This window comes from Microcaecilia unicolor, chromosome 7, assembly GCF_901765095.1.
Source record: "Microcaecilia unicolor chromosome 7, aMicUni1.1, whole genome shotgun sequence".
Taxonomy (NCBI): Eukaryota; Metazoa; Chordata; class Amphibia; order Gymnophiona; family Siphonopidae; genus Microcaecilia; species Microcaecilia unicolor.
In genome coordinates this window covers 44,777,848-44,797,498 of record NC_044037.1, presented here as the reverse complement: position 1 = coordinate 44,797,498, position 19,651 = coordinate 44,777,848, and the positions used below count along the sequence as shown (strand labels likewise).

Here is a 19,651-nt window from a genome sequence, read left to right as displayed (position 1 = left end):
GATATTTCAATATTGAGAACCTGGGGTTTGAGACTGGTTGTTTTGGTTGCTGAACTGGGCCTTTTAATTTAGGTGAACACTGTGACCAAATTAGTGTTGCTCACTTCTGGTCCTTGTGGGGGGCCCCAAATGTGTCAGGTTTTCAAGATATCCTTAATGAATATGTATATGAGAAATTTGATGGCTAAATCTGAGACTTTGTATGAGTTCCCCTTTCTATTTCCTTTCCAGAGAGACAGGTCTCCACACCGAAGCAGTCCAAGTGATGCAAGGCCAAAATGTGGATTCTGTCATGCTGGAGAGGAAGAAAATGAAACCCGGGGAAAGCTTCATGTGTTTAATGCCAAAAAAGCAGCAGCGCATTACAAGTGCATGGTGAGTAGTTTTTCTTCCAGCTGATTTTAGTGCATGACAGAATGTGTTATATTACGGAATGTTATGCTGATACTGTGCTGAGGCATTTGGTGAAGCTGAGTTCCTTATACCTCAGAGTTGATGTCTTTTGTCATATCCTTTAGTATTGCTATTAGAAAATATGTATAATAAAACTTTAATTTTTTTTCATTAGTATCTTTACATTATAAAAAAAACAGTTAGTTTAAATATCTTTAATTTGTTCCTGGTTCCTTTAAATTAATTGTATAGGACCAGGGAAAGGGATACAGTATATGTTCTTAATTAAACTGGTCAGCAGATCTGTTCATTCTTTAGTGATTGTGACTTCCTCTCAGGAGCTGCTGCAACTATTTAGTGCTGGAGTCTGGTCCATCATCTGAATTTAGGTTTCCATTTAGCAGCACTGGCTGTGGGCCATTAAGCCAACCAAGTAAGGGCATTTTTAATTTCCAAAAAATAAATTCAATATATTTCTAGATGCATAAACACCATTTTTTGGTCCTTTTGTTTTTTTAATGCTACAGTGCATTTAGGGGCATGTATTCTGTTCTGCTGTATTAAAGAATATATTTGGAACTTTTGTGTATTCCAAACAAGGAGCACAGCTTTCTGAAATTTATAGTTCTTATTTTTTGTTTATCTCACAACTAATGAACTCCGTCAAAATGTACATTAGCATTTCTTTGAAAGGCAAGTTCAGTATGTTTAAATCTGTTTATTGCAAATAGAATAGTACAAATGGGAACAATACAGAAAATCAATATTAAAAAAAAAAAGGTCATATGATGACATATTTCTATCAGATTTGCCTTTAAGTATCAAATCTTCCCCTCCCCCACAAAAAAAAAAACCGGATCAAACATAAGATAAAGGACTTTGCAAAAGGCCTTAACTCTTATAGCCTCATGCGTTCCTATCAACCCCCCCCCCCCCCCCCCAACACCATCCCTCACCCCAACACCTCTACAAACCTGTATGTGGATGATTTTTAGTATATTACTATAAGGATAAAGTATTAAATACCAGGCTGCTCGCTTTGGGGGTGGGGGACAGATCTTATATATGTAGTTCGCAAACCATCCAAAATTGTTTCTTCCTTTTCTCTGTAAGGCAAGCATAACTAGCTTATGAAAAGCAGTCCACCATTGCCAATATGACAGTGGCGACTCTAGAAGCTAATGTTGAATCAAGCACCTTTTCTGTAAAATATTTGCCTTACCCAATAAAGTACAACTCCCCCTCCCCCATAGACCCATAAAGATTTGATTTGCCAAACAAGCCTCTCTCATAAGCTTATGAGTGCTGTTTTCAAAACTCTGCTCAGATATGCAATAATACTGGCCCAGAAATGCTGAATAGCACAACAAAGCCAGAAAGCATGTGACATATATTCTCTGAGAACAAACAGGTCAATAATTCTCACATGTGGGTAACTTGTCCTATGTTGCCCAGTTTGGATCTTGAAAAAAGCTTTGTATAGCTTTAAGAGCGTGTGCAGCACTCCTGCTGCACATGTGGAAGTGCAGAGCGCAGGATCACCAGTTCTTTTTTTTTTTTTTTCTGCAGTGAGGCCACCATTTTTGGTACTTCTTGAAGCTCGGTTCATGAGAATTTTTCAGTGTGTGTCTTTTGTGCCTTCCCGTGCCTTTTTGTTTCTCTCTTTTGTCTTATTTTCCCTTTGAGAACATTTTTTTTTCTCCTTACCCTTACAGTTTTAGGTCTTTGTCCCCTTGTTTCAGTTTCCTTTCTTTTTCCATGCTTGGTGGGCTTCACGTAGGCTTGTACCGGTCAGGCTTGCCCCTTTTTCTTTCTGGTATTTTGCCCCTTTTTTCAGCACTATCAAGTCTCTCAATTTGCCCATGGCTGTTTTTCCTTCTTTGTCATTTGAAGGTTCCCAGTGACTTCAAGCACTGCAGCCGGTGCAGTAGGACCATCTCTCACCCATTCTTGGTGTTTTCAGTGTTTGGGGCCTGAACAGTACCCCTTCTGCCTGAGTTCTTTGCGTTTGTATGAACCCAATTGGCCAGAGAGGCAATGAGAAAAACCTTTTGGAGCCAGATCCGAATCCTCGATGTCTGTATCTGTGTCAGGAGTTGCATCGGTCTGTATGGCTGTTAGGCACTTAGACACTGGTTGACCATGCATTGAGTGAGTTTCCACCTGCCTCGATGCTGGTTGCTGTGCAGGCCCCCTGGAACTGGTCAGAATTGTACCTGACCCCTAGGCGATGGGAGGATTCGATGTCGGAATCGAGGCGCGTTGATGACAGCATTGAGGGAAGCAGAAGAAGCATCGACATCAATCACCCTCAACACATGGTGTCTGGCGTTCCGTACCTAAGAAATAGCGCCGGGAGGACAGCTCCCCCCTCCATACAGGAGGTTCAGATGCTTGAGTCTCCATGCAGCCATGACCAGACACCCGCTCCAATTCTCGACAGTTCAACAACTTGTCTCTGAACCCTGACGCCCCAGCCTTTCCCGATGTCAGCCCTTGATGAGTGCCTCCGGGCCTTGCTCCATGAGCTTTTGGCGGGGCTATTACATCAGAGTACATCGGCATCTGGGGTGCTTGCGCCTTCCATGCCTTTTGCTGCTGCTGCCCCACTTGGCAATCAGCCTGCGGTAAGGTCTCCAACGCCAGTACTACCTGTGGCATCAGCGTCAACTGTCGCACATGTCGGCACCTCCTTCATGTTGGTGGAGGAAGTTTCACCAGAGTGTAGGCTGGAGCCAGCACCTCGATGCCCTTCTCGGGAACATTGTTTCTCCTTGTCGATGCGGGCTTGGTCTCAGCCCTCCCATGAGGAATTTCTTGCTGACACCGATGAGGAACGCCCATGGGAGTCTGATGAGGATCTATGGTACTTCTCGGAGGAAGAGTCCTATGGTATCCTATCTGAGCCCATCTTTTGTTAAGGAAATGGTGGCTGCCATTTCTGTACCTTTGGAAGTGGAGGACAAGCCCAGGGCTAAGATGTTCGAGGTACTGGATTTCAAGTCTCCTCCTAGAGAGAGGCTGTGACGGTCCCACTTCACGAAATCTTGCGGAACGTTCAAGTGAAGAACTGTGAGTCCCCTCTATCAGTCCTTGTCCTTCCTAAGAAGATTGACACCATGTAGGGAAGGGAAGGGAAATGGGACTTGATATACCGCCTTTCTGTGGTATTTTGCAAGTACATTCAAAGCGGTTTACATATATACAGGTACTTATTTTGTACCTGGGGCAATGGAGGGTTAAGTGACTTGCCCACAGTCCCAAGGAGCTGCAGTGGGAATCGAACCCAGTTCCCCAGGATCAAAGTCCGCTTCACTAACCACTAGGCTGCTACTCCACTCTTCTGTAGGCCCCAGTTGCCTCATTCGTTGATGGTGGAATCCACGCTCAAAAGAGCCAGCAGTTGGGGACTATGCTTCAGTGCCCCCCTGGCAGGGTAGCTAGAACCCTGGATTCTTTTGGACGGAAGATGTATCAGGCCTCTATGCTCATCTCCCATATCAAATCGTACCAGCTCTACACGAGCCTGTACTTGCGGTCCTTGGTGTGCTGTATGTCAGATTTAGCAGACTCTCTCACTGGAACAGGCCGAAGTACTTCACCAGTTGGTCAAGCAGCAAAAGGTGTGTCATACATTCCTGACCAGGGGAGCCTATGTTACTTTTGATGTGGCATCCAGGATCTTTGCTTAAAGTATAGCGATGTGCAGACTCTCATGGCTGTATGTCTCTGACTTGGTTGGTGGATGCCACGTGCCGGGAGGATAATGTTTTCAGAAAGATGGTGGACGAAGTTGCTAACCTCATCAAGAAGCACACTGATAGCATTGATACTCTCCCACTGGACTGCAACTGCCTCCTCATTCATGCAGTTTTTGTACAAGTTGAAGAGGGGTCCCTACTACTGAGAGGCGTAGGTACGATTTTCTTTCCAGCCTCAGCAGGTTTAGCCCCAGCGCGCTCGTTCTCGTCAACAGCGTGTGTATAAGGCCCAGACAGCTCCCCAGTCAATCAGGGACAGGCTTTTGATTGTCTTCAACAATGCACAGCCGCAGTAAAACTGACTGTCCTGGACGACCTGCCAGTCGCGGGGAGGATGAAATTTTTTCAAGCGAGGTGGCCCCTTGTAACTTCCGACTGGTGGATTCTTCAAGTAGTCCATCTTGGTTACACCCTAGATTGGCGACAGAGACCACCAGATTGTCCACCGAGAGCAAATCACTACAGCTCTCAGCATGAGCTGATACTTGCAGTGGAACTCTCCGCCCTTCTGAAGGCCCATGTGGTCAAACCTGTTCCACCAGGGGAAGAAGGGAAAAGATTCTATTCCAGGTACTTCCTTGTGCAAAAGAAGACGGGGATTGCTCCCACTCTAGTTCTAAGGGCCTGAACAAATTCCCGATCAAAGAAAAGTTCAGGATGGTTTCCATGGGCACCCCTCACCATGATTCAGGCAAACGATTGGCTGTGCTTTCTGGACTGTGTTTACACTCTTATCACAGTACTTCCACGTCACAGGAAGTATCTTCTTTTTCAGCTGGGGACTCATCACTTTCAGTACTTAGTATTGCTTATTGGTATCGTGTTGGCTCCCAGGATCTTTACGAAATGTCTTGCAGTAATCGTAGCATTGCAACACAGACTGGGAGTCCATGTGTTCCCCTATCTGGACGATTGGCTGGTGAAGAGCACATCAAGGGGCGGTGCTCGGGAGTCCATGCAGAGAACTATTTGGGTGTTAGAGCTTCTAGGGTTCCAACCCCAAGTCCCATGCTCCCTGTCCAGCAATTGGAGTTCATTGAAGCCCTGCTAGATACACAGCAGGTGCAAGCTTTTCTCCCTGTGCCAAGGGGCCAAATGCAGATATATACATGCAGACAAGATGTGTGGTAAAGTGTCAGTTGGGATAAATAAATGGTTGGATAAACTAAAGGCAAGTTCTTTGTATAGTTAATCAAGAAATAGTATTATTATTATTATTTAGATTTGCTCACATCTTTTTCAGTAGTAGCTCAAAGTGAGTTACATTATGGAAGTGGTCTAAGTTACAGTGGGTGTAGCAAGCTAGTTCAGGTGCAGAATGAGTGTAGTCAGTCACCCTATGTATTAACGGCTTGGGAGAAGAGCCAGGCTTTTACCTGCTTCCTGAAGTAGAGGTAGTCTTGAGGTAAGTACTCTGGCCCATTTTTTATGAGGGCCTTGAAAGTCAAACCTAGATTTTTAAATTTAGCCCTGTAAGGCACTGGTAGCCAGTGTAGTTTTTGCAGTGTACAGGGCCTTAAAAGGCAGGCTAAGTTATATTACTTTTACTTCTCAAGGGGTATTGTTTGGAGATACGGCCACTTATCATGTTTAAGGTATAGGTTATAGAAGCCTCGTAAATGAGGCTGGTATTGTTGTGGGAAAAATGCCTCCTCCAACATTGAACTCAAGATATACTGCCCTCCTATTGGTTCTAGCACAACAGGTTTCACGCTCTCTTGCTCATGGTGCTTCAACTGGTGAAGCATATTTTTAAAAGGAAGAAACAATTTTTATTAGTCTTGGAACATTTATGTTCAGTCTCTTTCCCAAGAGCACACAATGATATACTGAACACATTGGGTGGAGATGTTGAGTGTTCTCAGAGTGGTTCCTATTCGAGGCTATAGATGCATGAACAGAATCAGGTAGGGGGGAAGGTACAAAAGGGGGTATTAACGGGGAGAGGGATATATGGTGTGGGTAGGTTAGATATTTATTTTATTTCACTGCTGAGTAGCACGCACAGGCTATCGGAGTACTAGTCTGTGTGCTATTAGTGGGTGTCTATACATATCTATATGGTCCTCTTTCCCCTTTTTGTTAGAGTAGAGGGGTTAAAATTGATTGTATTTTGCAGAAGTTATTGAATTCTTAATTGTTTAGCTTATATCTATTTTATTAATCAAAGGGTGGTGGGGGGAGTTAGGGGTTACATGGATGGGAGGAGTTAGAGGTTAAATGAGGAGGGGGGAGCTGAGAGAAATAAAAATGTTAAATTCTGCAGTTCAAACGATGTATAACAATTATGATGTTAACACTTACCTTCAGTGGAGAAAGGTGAAGAATGGAATGTCCCAGGGATCTGTACTGGGACTGGTGGTGGGTTTTCTTTTTTTTTTTTACATTTTAATGGAATGTGATCAAATTTGTAGATGACACAAAATTCAAAATTGTTAAACCAGAAGCAAATTGTGAGAAATTACAGGAGGGCCTAGCGAGGTTGTGAGACTGGGCATCCAAAAGGCAGATGAAATTTAATGAAAACAAGTGCAAAGTGATGCACATAAGAAAGAGTAACCCAAATTATAGCTACATGGTGCTAGGTTCTACATTTAAGGTTTAACAATTTTTATTCAGGATCAAACAAATCCAACATCTAAGAACAAGGCAAGTCCTGACAAAGACAACAAGCGATTACAAAACAGCAAGCAGGCATAACATAAAATAAGCATAAACATCATACAGCAAAAAGCTGGATAACACATGATCACATTTTTATTTGTGAGAGAACTCCCGTACCCTCCCCCATCACTACCTTAGTTTCCTTTCAACTTTAACAGTTGTATGCAAGATCACCCCCTCCCCACAACCCTACTCTAACCCATATCATTAACAATACACTAAGATGACCTGGCATTTGGACTCTTATGACCCCAGGCCATCTCTGAAACGATAACATCCCATATTCCTAGTGTACCCTCCCCTGCCCAAGCAGAGAACCCCCAAACAACTCCTAATATATAGTACCAACTTAGGAAATACCCTGAAACCTGTTCAGTACTGCACATCTTGCTTTATGGGAGATAGTTTGCAAGTAGCAATTCCAGATGGACATGAAAGTCCTTCTACCCTTTGGGGAATTCCCAACAGCCCTTGCCTCCCACAACATAAAGACATGCAATCTGATTCTCCAGTATCAAAAAGAGGGAGGCTCCTCCTGTATCCAACGTTTTAAGTATGCACTTCTTCCCCAATGCATAAGTTTTACACAGTAATAAGTGCAATTTTTTGTCTGAGATCCCATAGGCCTCCCATTTGTTCAGCAAGACTCCCTTCCAGGTAAAGACTGCATGATGACCAAAAAGAATCCCTAAGTAGTGATGAAGCGACCTCCAAAATGCTTGAATGCCACTACATCACCAAAAGGCATGAGAGAAGGTATTGTCTCCCCGCTGACATTTGGGGCATTGACCAGCAGGCATGTAGCATGCTTTAGCCGCCTGATATTGTGATATATATGCCCTGTGGAGTATTCGGTATTGACTCTCTTGAAGTTCAGCATTTCCAATCTGCTTTGGAATAGACTTAATCAATTTTAGAAAATCCACCCCCTTCAGTTCGTACCCAGGGTCCTTACTCCAAGCCTTCTTAAGAGGACCATACTCCTGGGGAGGGAGAAGAGAAATAAAAGCTGTATGTAATCCTGAAACAGAAACCTGGCCAAAAACATCTCCTTGCAAAAAATCTCAAATTTTCTGACCCAGCCTCATATTCACAGCCTCGTGATCTAAGCTATTATAATAGTGGTGCAGCTGCCGATAAACATAATAATCTGTGTGAGTTAGGGAAAGCCTGTGCTGTAAGTCCAGAAAAGAATAAAAAACCCCACCTTCCTCATTGAGAGAATGTTCTATCAAAACAATGCCCATGTCCGACCATCTCTTAAACTGTCCGGACTCCAGCCTTGGTGGAAAATCAGCATTACCCCTACATGGCAATAAATCACTAACATTTGGGTTCTGATTCCAACAATTCAGAAGAGCCCACCAAACGCCTCCCAGTGGCTGCAGCAATACACTTCTACGACAAGAGCGAGGCAAAGTTTTTGTCTGGGCATGCAAGAGAAAATTCAAATGCCAAGGTGTAAACCCATTCCCTTTCCTATCGCATAGGAGTGAACTGCTTAGTACCAAACAACCAATCCTTAAGGTCCCGCAAAAGGTAAGCCTGATTATAGTGCCTAAGGCAAGGTAAACTTAAACCTCCTTGCAGCCAGGAATCATAAAGATATTCTAGACGCATTTTTGATTTCTTTCCCCGCCCCCCCCCCCCCCCCCCAAAAAAAAAAATTTTTCTACACATTCTATTTAACTGCTAGAGATCTTTCTGCAAAAGGCGCAGTAGTAAAACTTGCAAAACATAGAGCCAGTGAGGAAAAATAAGGATTTTAAAGAGATTTATCCTGCCCATTAAAGATAAAGGTAAATGACTCCATTTCTCGAAATGAAGCTTGGTGTCTTGTAACAACCTATTGACATTCAAACAGTATAGTCTCGAAGTCTCCATAGACAATAACACCCGCAAATAGCAAAAAGAGTCACCAGCCCATTTCAACAGACAGTTTCCTCACCAAGCCCCACCCTGAGCCCCTACCCGTTGCAACGCCTCTGATTTGTCAAGATTTAATTTAAAGCCTGAAAAATCCCCAAATTCAGTCATGCATTCTAACAAAGCCCCTGTTGTTGCTTGGGGATTATTCACATGAACCAACAAATCATTAGCAAAGGCTGCTATTTTAAAGGTATGTGCACCTAATTGAAAGCCTTGTATATCTGGATTTCTCTGGATGTCACGTAGGAGGGGATCCAGAGTAAAGTCAAACAAAAGTGGTGAGAGCAACCCTGTCTGGTACCACGAGATATTGAAAAAGGGGCGGAAAGCAGGCCATTCACCCACGCTTGAGCTTGAGGAAGAAAATACAAAGCCCGAATCGCGTCCTGAAAAAAAACACATATACCATAAGCATCTAAGACCCCAAATAAAAAGTCCCACACCACCCTATCAAAGGCCTTTTCAGCATCAAAACTGATCAACACGGATGGAACATCTTGACCAGCTGCCAGCTCTAGAGTAGCAAGAATCTTTCTCATATTCTTGGCGATGTTACGACCTTGCACAAAACCCACTTGAGAATCCTCAATCATATCGGGAAGTATATGAGATAGACAGTTTGCCAAAACCTTCATAAATAAATTAGCTTCATAGCTGAGCAACGAAATCAGTCTATATGATTCTGGTTTCTGTGGATCGCGACCTGATTTTGGCAAAATGACTATCTGGGCTAGCCACAAAGATTTAGGCAGCCGTCCCTCTCCCACGATAGAATTGAACATTGAAATCAGCGGAGGTACAACCTCCTCCCTCAGCATCTTATAAAATTCTCCTCTATAGCCATCAGGTCCAGGAGCCTTACCAAAGGGGGTCCCCTTTGAATAGCCCAAGATACATCCTCCACCTCAAAAGGTGCATTTAGTACTGCCAGACTGTCCGGATTCAACAGTAAGAGATCCAAACCAGAAAGATACATAGAACTTTCTAACGGAGGAGGATCAGGGGATGAATACAACTAGGTATAATAGTCTCCCATAATACGATTAATTTGAGCATCCTTATTTTCCAAAACCCCGGTAAAGGAGTACAGAGAATCAATCTTAAAGGGACCCTGACGGGGATGAACCAAATGGGCTAGCAATCTACCACTCTTATTGGCTTGCTTGTATAGTTGATATTGAAAATAATTGTGCGATTTTTGGGTAGTGTGATGAATTAATTCATTTAGAGTATGTTGCAACTCTATAAGCTGAGTTTTAACCTGTACATTATGGTGGATCCCATAAAGATGTCTCAAACATGTAACCTCCCTGTCTCCAGCCTTATTTTGATGACTAACATAGGCCATAATCTCTCCCCGAAGCACTGCTTTAGCAGTGTTTCAGTGTAAGATAGGATTATCCATATGGGCAGCATTCGCGTCCTTAAATATCTGATATTTCTGCAAAATAAAATCTAAAAATCTCCCATCCCCATAAAGATGAACAGGGAACTTCTGCTGATAGTGTCATGAAGACGCCCTGGGGAACTCTAAACACACAGAGACAATTGCATGATCCGAGATTTTAATGGGTCCGATCTCCGCTGCCTGTATTATTGTAAACAGGCATTGAGAAATGAAAATGTAATCAATCCTGGACAAGGTGGTGTGCGCCCAAGACAAGCGAGTATAGTCCTGTTCCACTGGGATCAAAGTGCACCAAACATCTACTAAATCCAGGATTTCACTCAGCAGTGGTATACCCCAGGATTCATGGTATGTTCCACTCACTGTCCCATAAGATCTATCTTACCTTGGATCCCCCACGTCATTAAAGTCCCTTCTTACCAATAAAGGAACCCCATCAAAGCTGTGAAGATGTTGAAGAATCTGCATATAAAAGACTTTACTGTAAATATTTGGTGCATAAACGTTACATAAGAGCAGTGGTTGGGGGGGACGAATTCTTGCTTCATGTGATCTTTCCCGGCGCCACTAAACTGCACACAGTGCATCCCCGGTATCAGCTGGGAATGGGAACAACAGGATCTTGGATAAGGCTATGGGAGAGTGCTTCAGTTGACAAAATTGGGGTCTTACCGTCAGGGTTTGACGGGAACTCACCTCATAGCGGCCATATTGGCCGACAGCTCCACTGGAAGTCGCTAGGTTGTACATTTAACAGTCACTACGCAGGAAGAAATCTAGGTGTCGTGGACAGTACACTAAAATCTTCTGCAGAATGAGTGTCGGTGACCAAAAAAGCAAATAGAATATTAGGAATTATTAGCAAAGGAATGGAGACTAAAACGGAGAATATAATCGACTGTATGGCTCTATGGTGTGACCACACCTTGAGTATTGTGTGCAATTCTGGTCGCCCATTTCAAGAAAGATACATTAGAATTAGAAAAAGTGTACAAAGGAAGAACAGATTGATCAAGGGGATGTAATTATCCTGTGACGAAATGCCAAAGAAATTAGGGCTCTTCAGCTTGGGAAGAAGATGGCTGAAGGAAGATACAATAAAGGGTCTATAAAATTGCAAGAATGGGTAAACGCAAACTGGTTATTAAGTACAAAGATTAGGTGTTAATATTTTTGACTCGGTACATAATTAAGCTCTAGAATTTATTGCCAGATGATGTGATAAAAGCCATATGTGTAGCTGAACTTAAAGATTAGTAGAGGTTCCTGGAAAAAAAGAGTTAACAAATTATTGTCAAGGTAAACTTGGGGAGATTAACTTTTATCCTTGATGGTAAGCTGCATGGAATATAGCTACTTTATAGGATCATTCTATGTACTTTTGACCTGGATTAGCCCCTGCTGGAAGTAGGATACTAGGTTTTATGAACTTTGGATCTGATCCAATATGGCAGTTCTGTAGCATGAAATTGAGTGATTCTGAACCTTCAGCTTCTAATTTTGGTTTTTCGTATTTATACACAGCAACTCCTTGATTTTCACTCTTGATATACTTTACCACCGAAAAATTATTCCTTTGTTTTCTTGTTGCAGTTGTTTTCTTCTGGCACTGTTCAGCTTACAACAACATCAAGAGCAGAGTTTGGAGATTTTGATATTAAAACTGTTCTTCAGGAAATAAAGCGAGGGAAGAGGATGGTATGTATTTCACCTGATCTTTAGTAATATTTTTATCAAAATATCTGAGGTGGTAGTACAGTCCTAAATAAAAGCCTCACTGATATAAGTAGCAGTAAACACTGTGTACCGTGAGTCTTCCATCCCCGTCCTGTTAGTCAGGTCACAGCTTAAAGGGTTGTCATCACAGATTTGACTTCTTTTTTTTATAATTGGTAGCTTCCAGTGCTTTTGAACTTGTACTGTTATGTTTTTATGTTTGTATACTACCACAACAGTTTACATAAAATAATACAATCAATTCAGCATTATAAATACAGTACTAAAATGTCATCCATACTGTCGCTAGGGAAGTGATAAGCCACATCACACAACTAGACAACAGTCCCTCCCAGTCTATACAATAATACACTATATTAATACAGTCGTTGACAGACAATATCATTTAAAAAATGCAACATCATGGCAAAAACCATAACACATCAGTACCACAAGCCTTCATTTCAAACTGTCCAGCAGTTTCTGCATTTTTCACCTGCTAGTCTTAGACTAGCCAGCCTTCATATAATAGTTCTCTGGCAGAGAGGTATGCACCATGTTTTCCTCAAGAGCGGCACACTTGGCCCATTTGGTAGACATTGGCACTATATCTAATTTACTAAGGCCGTGAGTGCTACTGCCACAGTGTCTCCAGTCATGGCTGGCCTGACAGAAGATGCTAGACTTTAGGTGTCAAATATGCACCTCCTGCATACCACTACCACAGAGCCATTGAGCTGTCAGTATAATAATTTTTATAAGAATATTACTAAAATGAATATATCTGGACTCAAGATGGTGGCTGTACGCTGATTCCCAATTGGTGCTCCTTTTCCTTCTTTTTAATTTGAATTTTATTGTATTCCAAGCTGTTATTGTTTGAAGGAAAGGCAGTATATCAAATAAAGCGAATCATAAACCATAGTTTGTTTTTCCTCTCTCTTTTTTCTTTGAGATGGACAAAAGGAAAGGGAGGAACTGGGCTCAACCCTCTCAGCCTGCTGTTATTTGGGTGTATAATGGGTGGATACTTTCCCCATGCAGGAGCCCAAGTAGGAAGATCCAAAGGGAGCCCAATTTACACATCTCTGGATTTGAGAGGACATGAGGGGTCTTTTTGGGTTTGATGTTTCCTTAAGACCCAGATCAGAGAGTTCCCCTGCCCACCCTCAGAATCCACCATTAGCAGCAGCCCCCCTAGTGCATGATTGTGTAAGATGTGGGGATGAGAGAGCAGGTGATCTTACCTGGCCCTAAAGATCCCAGGGACAATCAGTGGGCCCCAAAGTTGGATGGCAGTGGCGATGGAATGGTGACAAGACAAGTGTGGAGGGGGGGGGGGGGGGCTCGGCTTAGGCTACATTGTAGTCAGACATTGGGGATTAAGATGAAGGTTTCTGGAGTAAAAGGAGTGTCCCTGCCTAATTCTCTCTTGGTTCAGCCAACCTGCATAATGTTGGGAGGCTGTAGTGGATCTAGGCAAGGCTTTAGTACCTCATGTTATCAATCTGACTCAGAAGCTGCAGGAAATAGAGTGTTTGTGCAGCGCTGCGTACGCCTTGTAGCGCTATAGAAATGCTAAATAGTAGTAGTAGTAGTAAAGTGAATCAAAATTCCCTGTAATTCTTAAATTGAAAAGGTGGAAAAGTCACTGGATTCCTCTCAGATCATTCATTCTGTTGTAATTAAAGATCTGTCATCCTTGAGAATTAAGGTGGAAATTTTTAAAAATGTTTGTTTTAATCTTTTGAGCTTTCCTTGGTTATCCTCTGTTCTTCCCAGGGATTTGTTGAAGAGAGATTTATTGAAAGTCTTGAGTATTCCTCCAGAAAATGTTTCACACTTAACCTTTTAAAAAGTGGGATTCTCAATCTCAGAAGCTGGTTTGGAAATGGATATGTTGAGTGTGACTGCACTATCAGAATTTTCAGATTCTATGTTGGTGATTTCTGCCACTGTGATCAATGTCAATAGGATTCTTATTAACCGCTGTATCCCCTGAATTAGGGTCCAGTGCAGTTTACAAATTAAGGACATTAAAACAAGATTGAAAAAAAGCCAAACAGTATTTTCTTTTAATTCAGAATCTACCAAATAAGTTTTCAGCTTTCGTCAGAAAACATAGTAATTTGTCTCCGTTCAAATACCAGACAGAGAAGAGTTCCAAAAAGGAATTACCAGAGGTGAAAACGTAGTCCTTCCTATCTTAAACACACACCTTTAAAATGAAGAGAACAAAGAATAAAAACTGTGCAGTTGAGCCTAAAACAGAGTTAATGGTGTAACATTCAAATTAATCAACAATTCTGAAGCAACCCCAATGAAGGATCTGAAACATTAGACAGTCCTGATTTATATAAAATTTGTTCTTGAACGGGAAGCCAGTGCAAATTAGCTACGTGAAAGGAAATACTATCACACTTTCTAAGTTGGAATATTAATCTGTCTGATGTGTGCTGGGTCAACTGAAACTTCTTAATGAACTTTGAAGCTAACCCCAAATACAAGATGTTATTAATGAAGGTGAGGTAGTATCAGTAACTAGTAAAAGAGGCCCGTTTCCGAAAGAAATGAAAGGGGCACCAGCAAGGTTCCATGCCTACCTCCCTCCCTCTTTCTCCTCCGAGTTCTAGTCCCCCTCCCCTCCGAGTTCCATGCCCCCCTACCTCCCTCCCTCCCCTCTTGAGTTCCAGGCACCCCTCCCCTTTGAGTTCCAGGCACCCCTGCCCTTCGAGTTCCAGGCACCCCTTCCCCTTCAAGTTCCAGGATGCCCCTCCCTCCCTTCCCCTTCAAGTTCTAGGATGCCCCTCCCCTCAGAGTTCCATGCCCCCCCCCTCTTCCAGACCCCTGGGCCTCCCTCCCTTTCTCTCTGTCCCCTCCGAGTGCAAGCATGACCTTGTCCGGCAGCCCCTCGCCTTCCTGCGTGCCGGCTGTAATTTAAAAATTCTTACCTCGGGGTCCGGCTTTGAAGGTGAACGTTGCTTCAGATTGCCTTCCCATGTGTCTCAGCTCTGCCTCTGGTCCTGCCCTCATTTCCTGTTTCCTATTTCCTGCTGCAGCTCCTTGTGACTGTGGGCAAATCACTTAAATCTCCATTGCCCCAGGTACAAAATAAGTACCTGAATATAATATGTAAATCACTTTGATTATAACCGCAGAAAGGCGTTATATGAAATTCCATCCCCCTTCCCTAAAGGTGGTATATCAAATCCCATCTCCCTTCCCTTCCCTAAAAGACAGATAATTTCCTCACCCCCCCCAGATCCAAGATATATCCCTTTCTCTTTCTTCCCTCCCCTTCCTCTTCTCCCAGGTCCATTATCTCTCTCTCTCTTTCTTTCTTTCTTTCTTTCTTTCTCCCTCCCTCCTGTTGTTCAGCACCTCACCCTCCCTCCCTTCCACCCTCATGAGTAGCAACACACGGTTTTTTTTTGTGGCTGCTGGAGCTCACTGCTTTAGCAACAGCTTCCACTGGTGACCCCTGTAGCTCTGCTTGCAGGTCTGCAACTCAGTCCACTCCCCGCACTCGGGGTTTAGCATCTGCCCCCTCGTAATTCCTCTCTCTCCCTATGTCTTCCTTCAAGGTGATCTTCTGTTGGTCCCTGGCAGTGGCAGCCTGCGGCCAAGTCTGAAGCTTTCTCTCTGACTCATCCTGCCCATGCAAAAAGAAGAAGTGAAATCAGAGGAGGCAGAACGGGCCAGAGGGAAAGCTCTGGAACAGGTCACAGGCAGCATATGTGCACCACTTCTGCTGCTAGGGACTAACAGAAGACCATTTTTAAGGTAGGCTGACATGCGGGGGGTGTGGGGGGTGATGTTGAATCTTGATTGGAGGGAAAGATGCTGGATCATGCTGAGGACAGGGGTCGGGAGTGGAAGAGAGCAGAAGAAACATTTGGAGGAGACTGGAGATGCTGCAGTGTGATTAAATTTGTGATGCATTAGTCACGTAGTTGACTACAATTAACTGTGGCCTTAATATATAATATTAAGATATGGCAAACAGATTGGATCCCCTGTGGGGACACCCACATAAATAGGAAACAATTGGAAAAAATCATTACCACAATGTACTCGATAATAGCAGTTTGTCAAAGGCTTGAACCAATCCCAAACTGACTTCTGAATAGAGAATGACGGCGGGGACAAAGTTTGTCCCTGCCCCGTCCCCGCAAAGTCTGTCCCCATCCATAGAAACCTCAAACAGTTGATTTTATATTTAAATCTTTATATTACAGTATACAAATGAACAAACAATATTCTGAACTGTCATTAATAAAGCAAAAATAGAAGATACCTCTGTTTGCTCCCACGGTAAAACTTTGAAATTTTCTGCCATTCCCATGGTTTTGCCGCAGATTACCGGTAATTAATATCATGTTGAATTGTCAAAAGCTGCAGTAATGTCTAACACCTGCTTGAATATCTTCTGCACTTGTCAGAGTCTGGTCTTATGACCAACTCAGTAAGAGTTCATCTTAGTGCTATTAGTGCTTATCATTATCGTGTGGAAGGTAAGCCTATCTCTGGACAGCCTTTAGTTGTTCGCTTCATGAGAGGTTTGCTTTTGTCAAAGCCCCCTGTCAAGCCTCCTACAGTGTCATGGGATCTCAACGTAGTTCTCACCCAGCTGATGAAACCTCCTTTTGAGCCACTGAATTCCTGCCAGCTGAAGTATTTGACCTAGAAGGTCATTTTCTTGGTGGCTGTTACTTCAGCTCGTAGAGTCAGTGAGCTCCAAGCCTTGGTAGCTCATGCTCCATATACTAAATTTCATCATAACAGAGTAGTCCTCTGCACCCACCCTAAGTTCTTGCCAAAGGTGGTGTCGGAGTTCCATTTGAACCAGTTAGTTGTCTTGCCAACATTTTTTTCCCCATCCTCATACCCACCCTGCTGAACGTCAGTTGCACACATTGGACTGCTAAGAGCATTGGCCTTCTATGTGGAGCGGACAAGCCCCTTCAGACAGTCCGCCCAAATGTTTGTTTCTTTTGATCCCAACAGGAAGGGAGTCGCTGTCGGGAAACGCACCATTTCAAATTGGCTAGCAGATTGCATCTCCTTCACATGCCCAGGCTGGGCTGACTCTTGAGGGTCATGTCACGGCTCAGTGTTAGAGCCATGGCAGCGTCTGTGGCCCACTTGAAGTCGGCCACTATTGAAGAGATTTGCAAGGCTGCGACGTGGTCATCAGTCCACACATTCACATCTCATTACTGCCTTCAGGATGCCCGACGCGACAGTTAGTTTGGGGTTTAGAATCCAACTCCACCCCCCTATGCCCATTTTTATTCTGTTCCAGGCTACACTCTGTTAGTGTTTCTTCGTAGGTCAATTTTTGTTATGTCCTCGCCGTTGCGAGGCCCAATTGACCTTGTTTGTTGTTTTGAGTGAGCCTGGGGGCTAGGGATACCCTATCAGTGAGAACAAGCAGCCTGCTTGTCCTTGGAGAAAGCGAAGTTACTTACCTGTAGCAGGTATTCTCTGAGGACAGCAGGCTGATTGTTCTCACCAACCTGCCCGCCTCCCCTTTAGAGTTGTTCCTTTCTTTGGTTTTGCTTTATAACTTGACTAAAGGGGATTCTTGTGCGACGGGCGGGAAGATGGCCGTGCGCCCGCACGCTCGAAGACTCTAGCAAACTCTGTTGCTAGGAAGAGTTTCTGCACCTGGGGCTGCCGTGGACGTCACCTATCAGTGAGAACAATCAGCCTGCTGTCCTCGGAGAATACCTGCTACAGGTAAGTAACTTCGCTTTATCCGTGTAGGTGCCCATAAGAATACCATGGGTGCCTACACGGTTAGCGCGCTCTAAAAACATTAGCGTGCCTCTAACACTGCTTAGTAAACAGAATCCTAAATAATGAAAAATGAATAACACAATAATCTGACCAAGGAACTCCTTTTCGAAAAAAAAAAAAATAGACACCTTTGTATGAGATAAATACTCATAATCCAAAAAAGAAAGATCTAAAGTATGACCTGCATTGTGAGTATGACCTGAAATATCACTAAATTGTGGAGTCCATCATTTTTTTCTAATCCTTATTTTTTCTCCAAGGTCATTCCCTTCTCTTTAAAGAACAGGTTAGAGTACTTGAAGTCATTTTTGATCATAAGCTAACTTTCAAGCATCATATCAGCAAAGATCTTCTCTTCCCTTTTTGTCCTTCAACACATCCCGATCATGTAAAGTTTATCTCTTCAGTTCTTGTATTCACTCTCTTATCTTGTTCTTAGTCATCACTCACTTAGGTTTCTGTAACTCTTTTCTGAGGATTCCCACTAACATCTCTTAAATGACTTCAACTTGTTCAGTCAACTGCCGTTAAACTTCTATATAAGTCACATAGGTTTGATCATGTGATACCCCTCCTTAAAATTGAACATTGACTACCTGTTTCTGCACATATTCAATTTAAACTACTAACCCTAGTGTACAAAAGTCTGCAATTTTCTGCTCCTGATTACATTTCCAATTTAATGCAATCACATCGTCTCCCTCCTCCTTCTGTTTAGACAACTATACACTACCAGAGATGCAGCCCCAAAACTCTTGGAATACATTGCCGCTGGAACCTAGGACTGAACCTTCATTTCCAGTTTTCAAAAAACGTTTGAATTCTTCAACAGGTATTCACTACCTAAAGCTATAATTCTTCCTTTTTTCTCTCTCTTCTTTTCCTTCTACTCTCCTTCTTTCTTATTTAGTTTTTAATTTGAACTTCTGAGTCCTATTTTGTGCACTGCTTTGCTACTTTTTGTGTGAATAGCAGTATATCAAGTTTCTGAAATAATTTGATACCATCCTATACCATTTACAACAGCAGAAAAATTAGATACAATCAAATCAGAATTCAAAATGTAAATAAAATAAATTACTTCTACTTCATTTTTATTTTCTGATTTAAAAAAAAAAAACATTTTGAGGGCCCCATACACTGCACCTGTTGTGCCTAATGGATAAGTCTGCTTTGCCTGTCCCTATTATATATACCTCTGTGACCTCCTCATTCTACATTTACTTACTTTTTAATGGACCTGATGATTTAAAGTTTAAAACAATCGAAACTGTAAAACTGATTTGAAAGGCTTGCACAAAATGGAATAGGAAAACTCTTCAATTTAAAACCTAGCAGTTTGCAGGTAAACAAGTCCTAGATACTTATAGTTCATTTTAAGTGCTGGAGGACCTACAAACCATCTGAATTGAAAGCGAGTCTAAATCATCATCTTTTGTTTATGGAGACCAAACAGGTCAAAATAGAGAGGTAAGAATTCCTGAAACTAAGAAGCTGTGTGTTCATATGTGACTAGAAGGTTGATGTAGGTGGCTATGTGGTTGAGCCACACACCAGTGACTGAGCACATGGCTTCTACTACGAGCTTAAGGAGAATACATTTCACATTAATGAAATGTAAACTTAAAGCATGCAGAACTTGTGCGCTAATCAGGAGAAGCCTGCCTGACACGTGCATAAAGGTTCTGCATTTAAAGGTGCCTTATTGTGATTGAGAGGAAAAAAAAGTGCTGGAACACAAAATTTTCGTGAGGTTAATATTTAATGTTTATGCATAGAACATGTGCAGATGCTTGTACTTTCATTTTCTTTGTGCATGTGCATATGAAACTACTGTTACCTCCATGCATAGCTGTTACTTTCATTCTGTCTTTTAAAAATGCAAGTATTTGCTATGTGCCTAAAAAAATGATAGGAAATCCCAAAAACTGGCATAAAATCCTCTCAGCTAACCCTTCTATGCTGCCTCGGACCTGGC

At 42.7% G+C, this 19,651-nt stretch overlaps 1 protein-coding gene across 2 annotated transcripts in view; it reads left to right on the top strand.

Moving 5' to 3' along the window:
* PHF6 (PHD finger protein 6) overlaps positions 1-19,651 on the top strand; it is a 130,376-nt gene that overhangs the window by 62,354 nt on the left and 48,371 nt on the right. For both annotated transcript variants that reach the window (XM_030210049.1, XM_030210048.1), the window contains exons 8-9: positions 232-375; positions 11,749-11,853. In XM_030210049.1, coding sequence (XP_030065909.1) covers positions 232-375; positions 11,749-11,853 — 249 coding nt within the window. The remainder of the gene's footprint in view (positions 1-231; positions 376-11,748; positions 11,854-19,651) is intronic.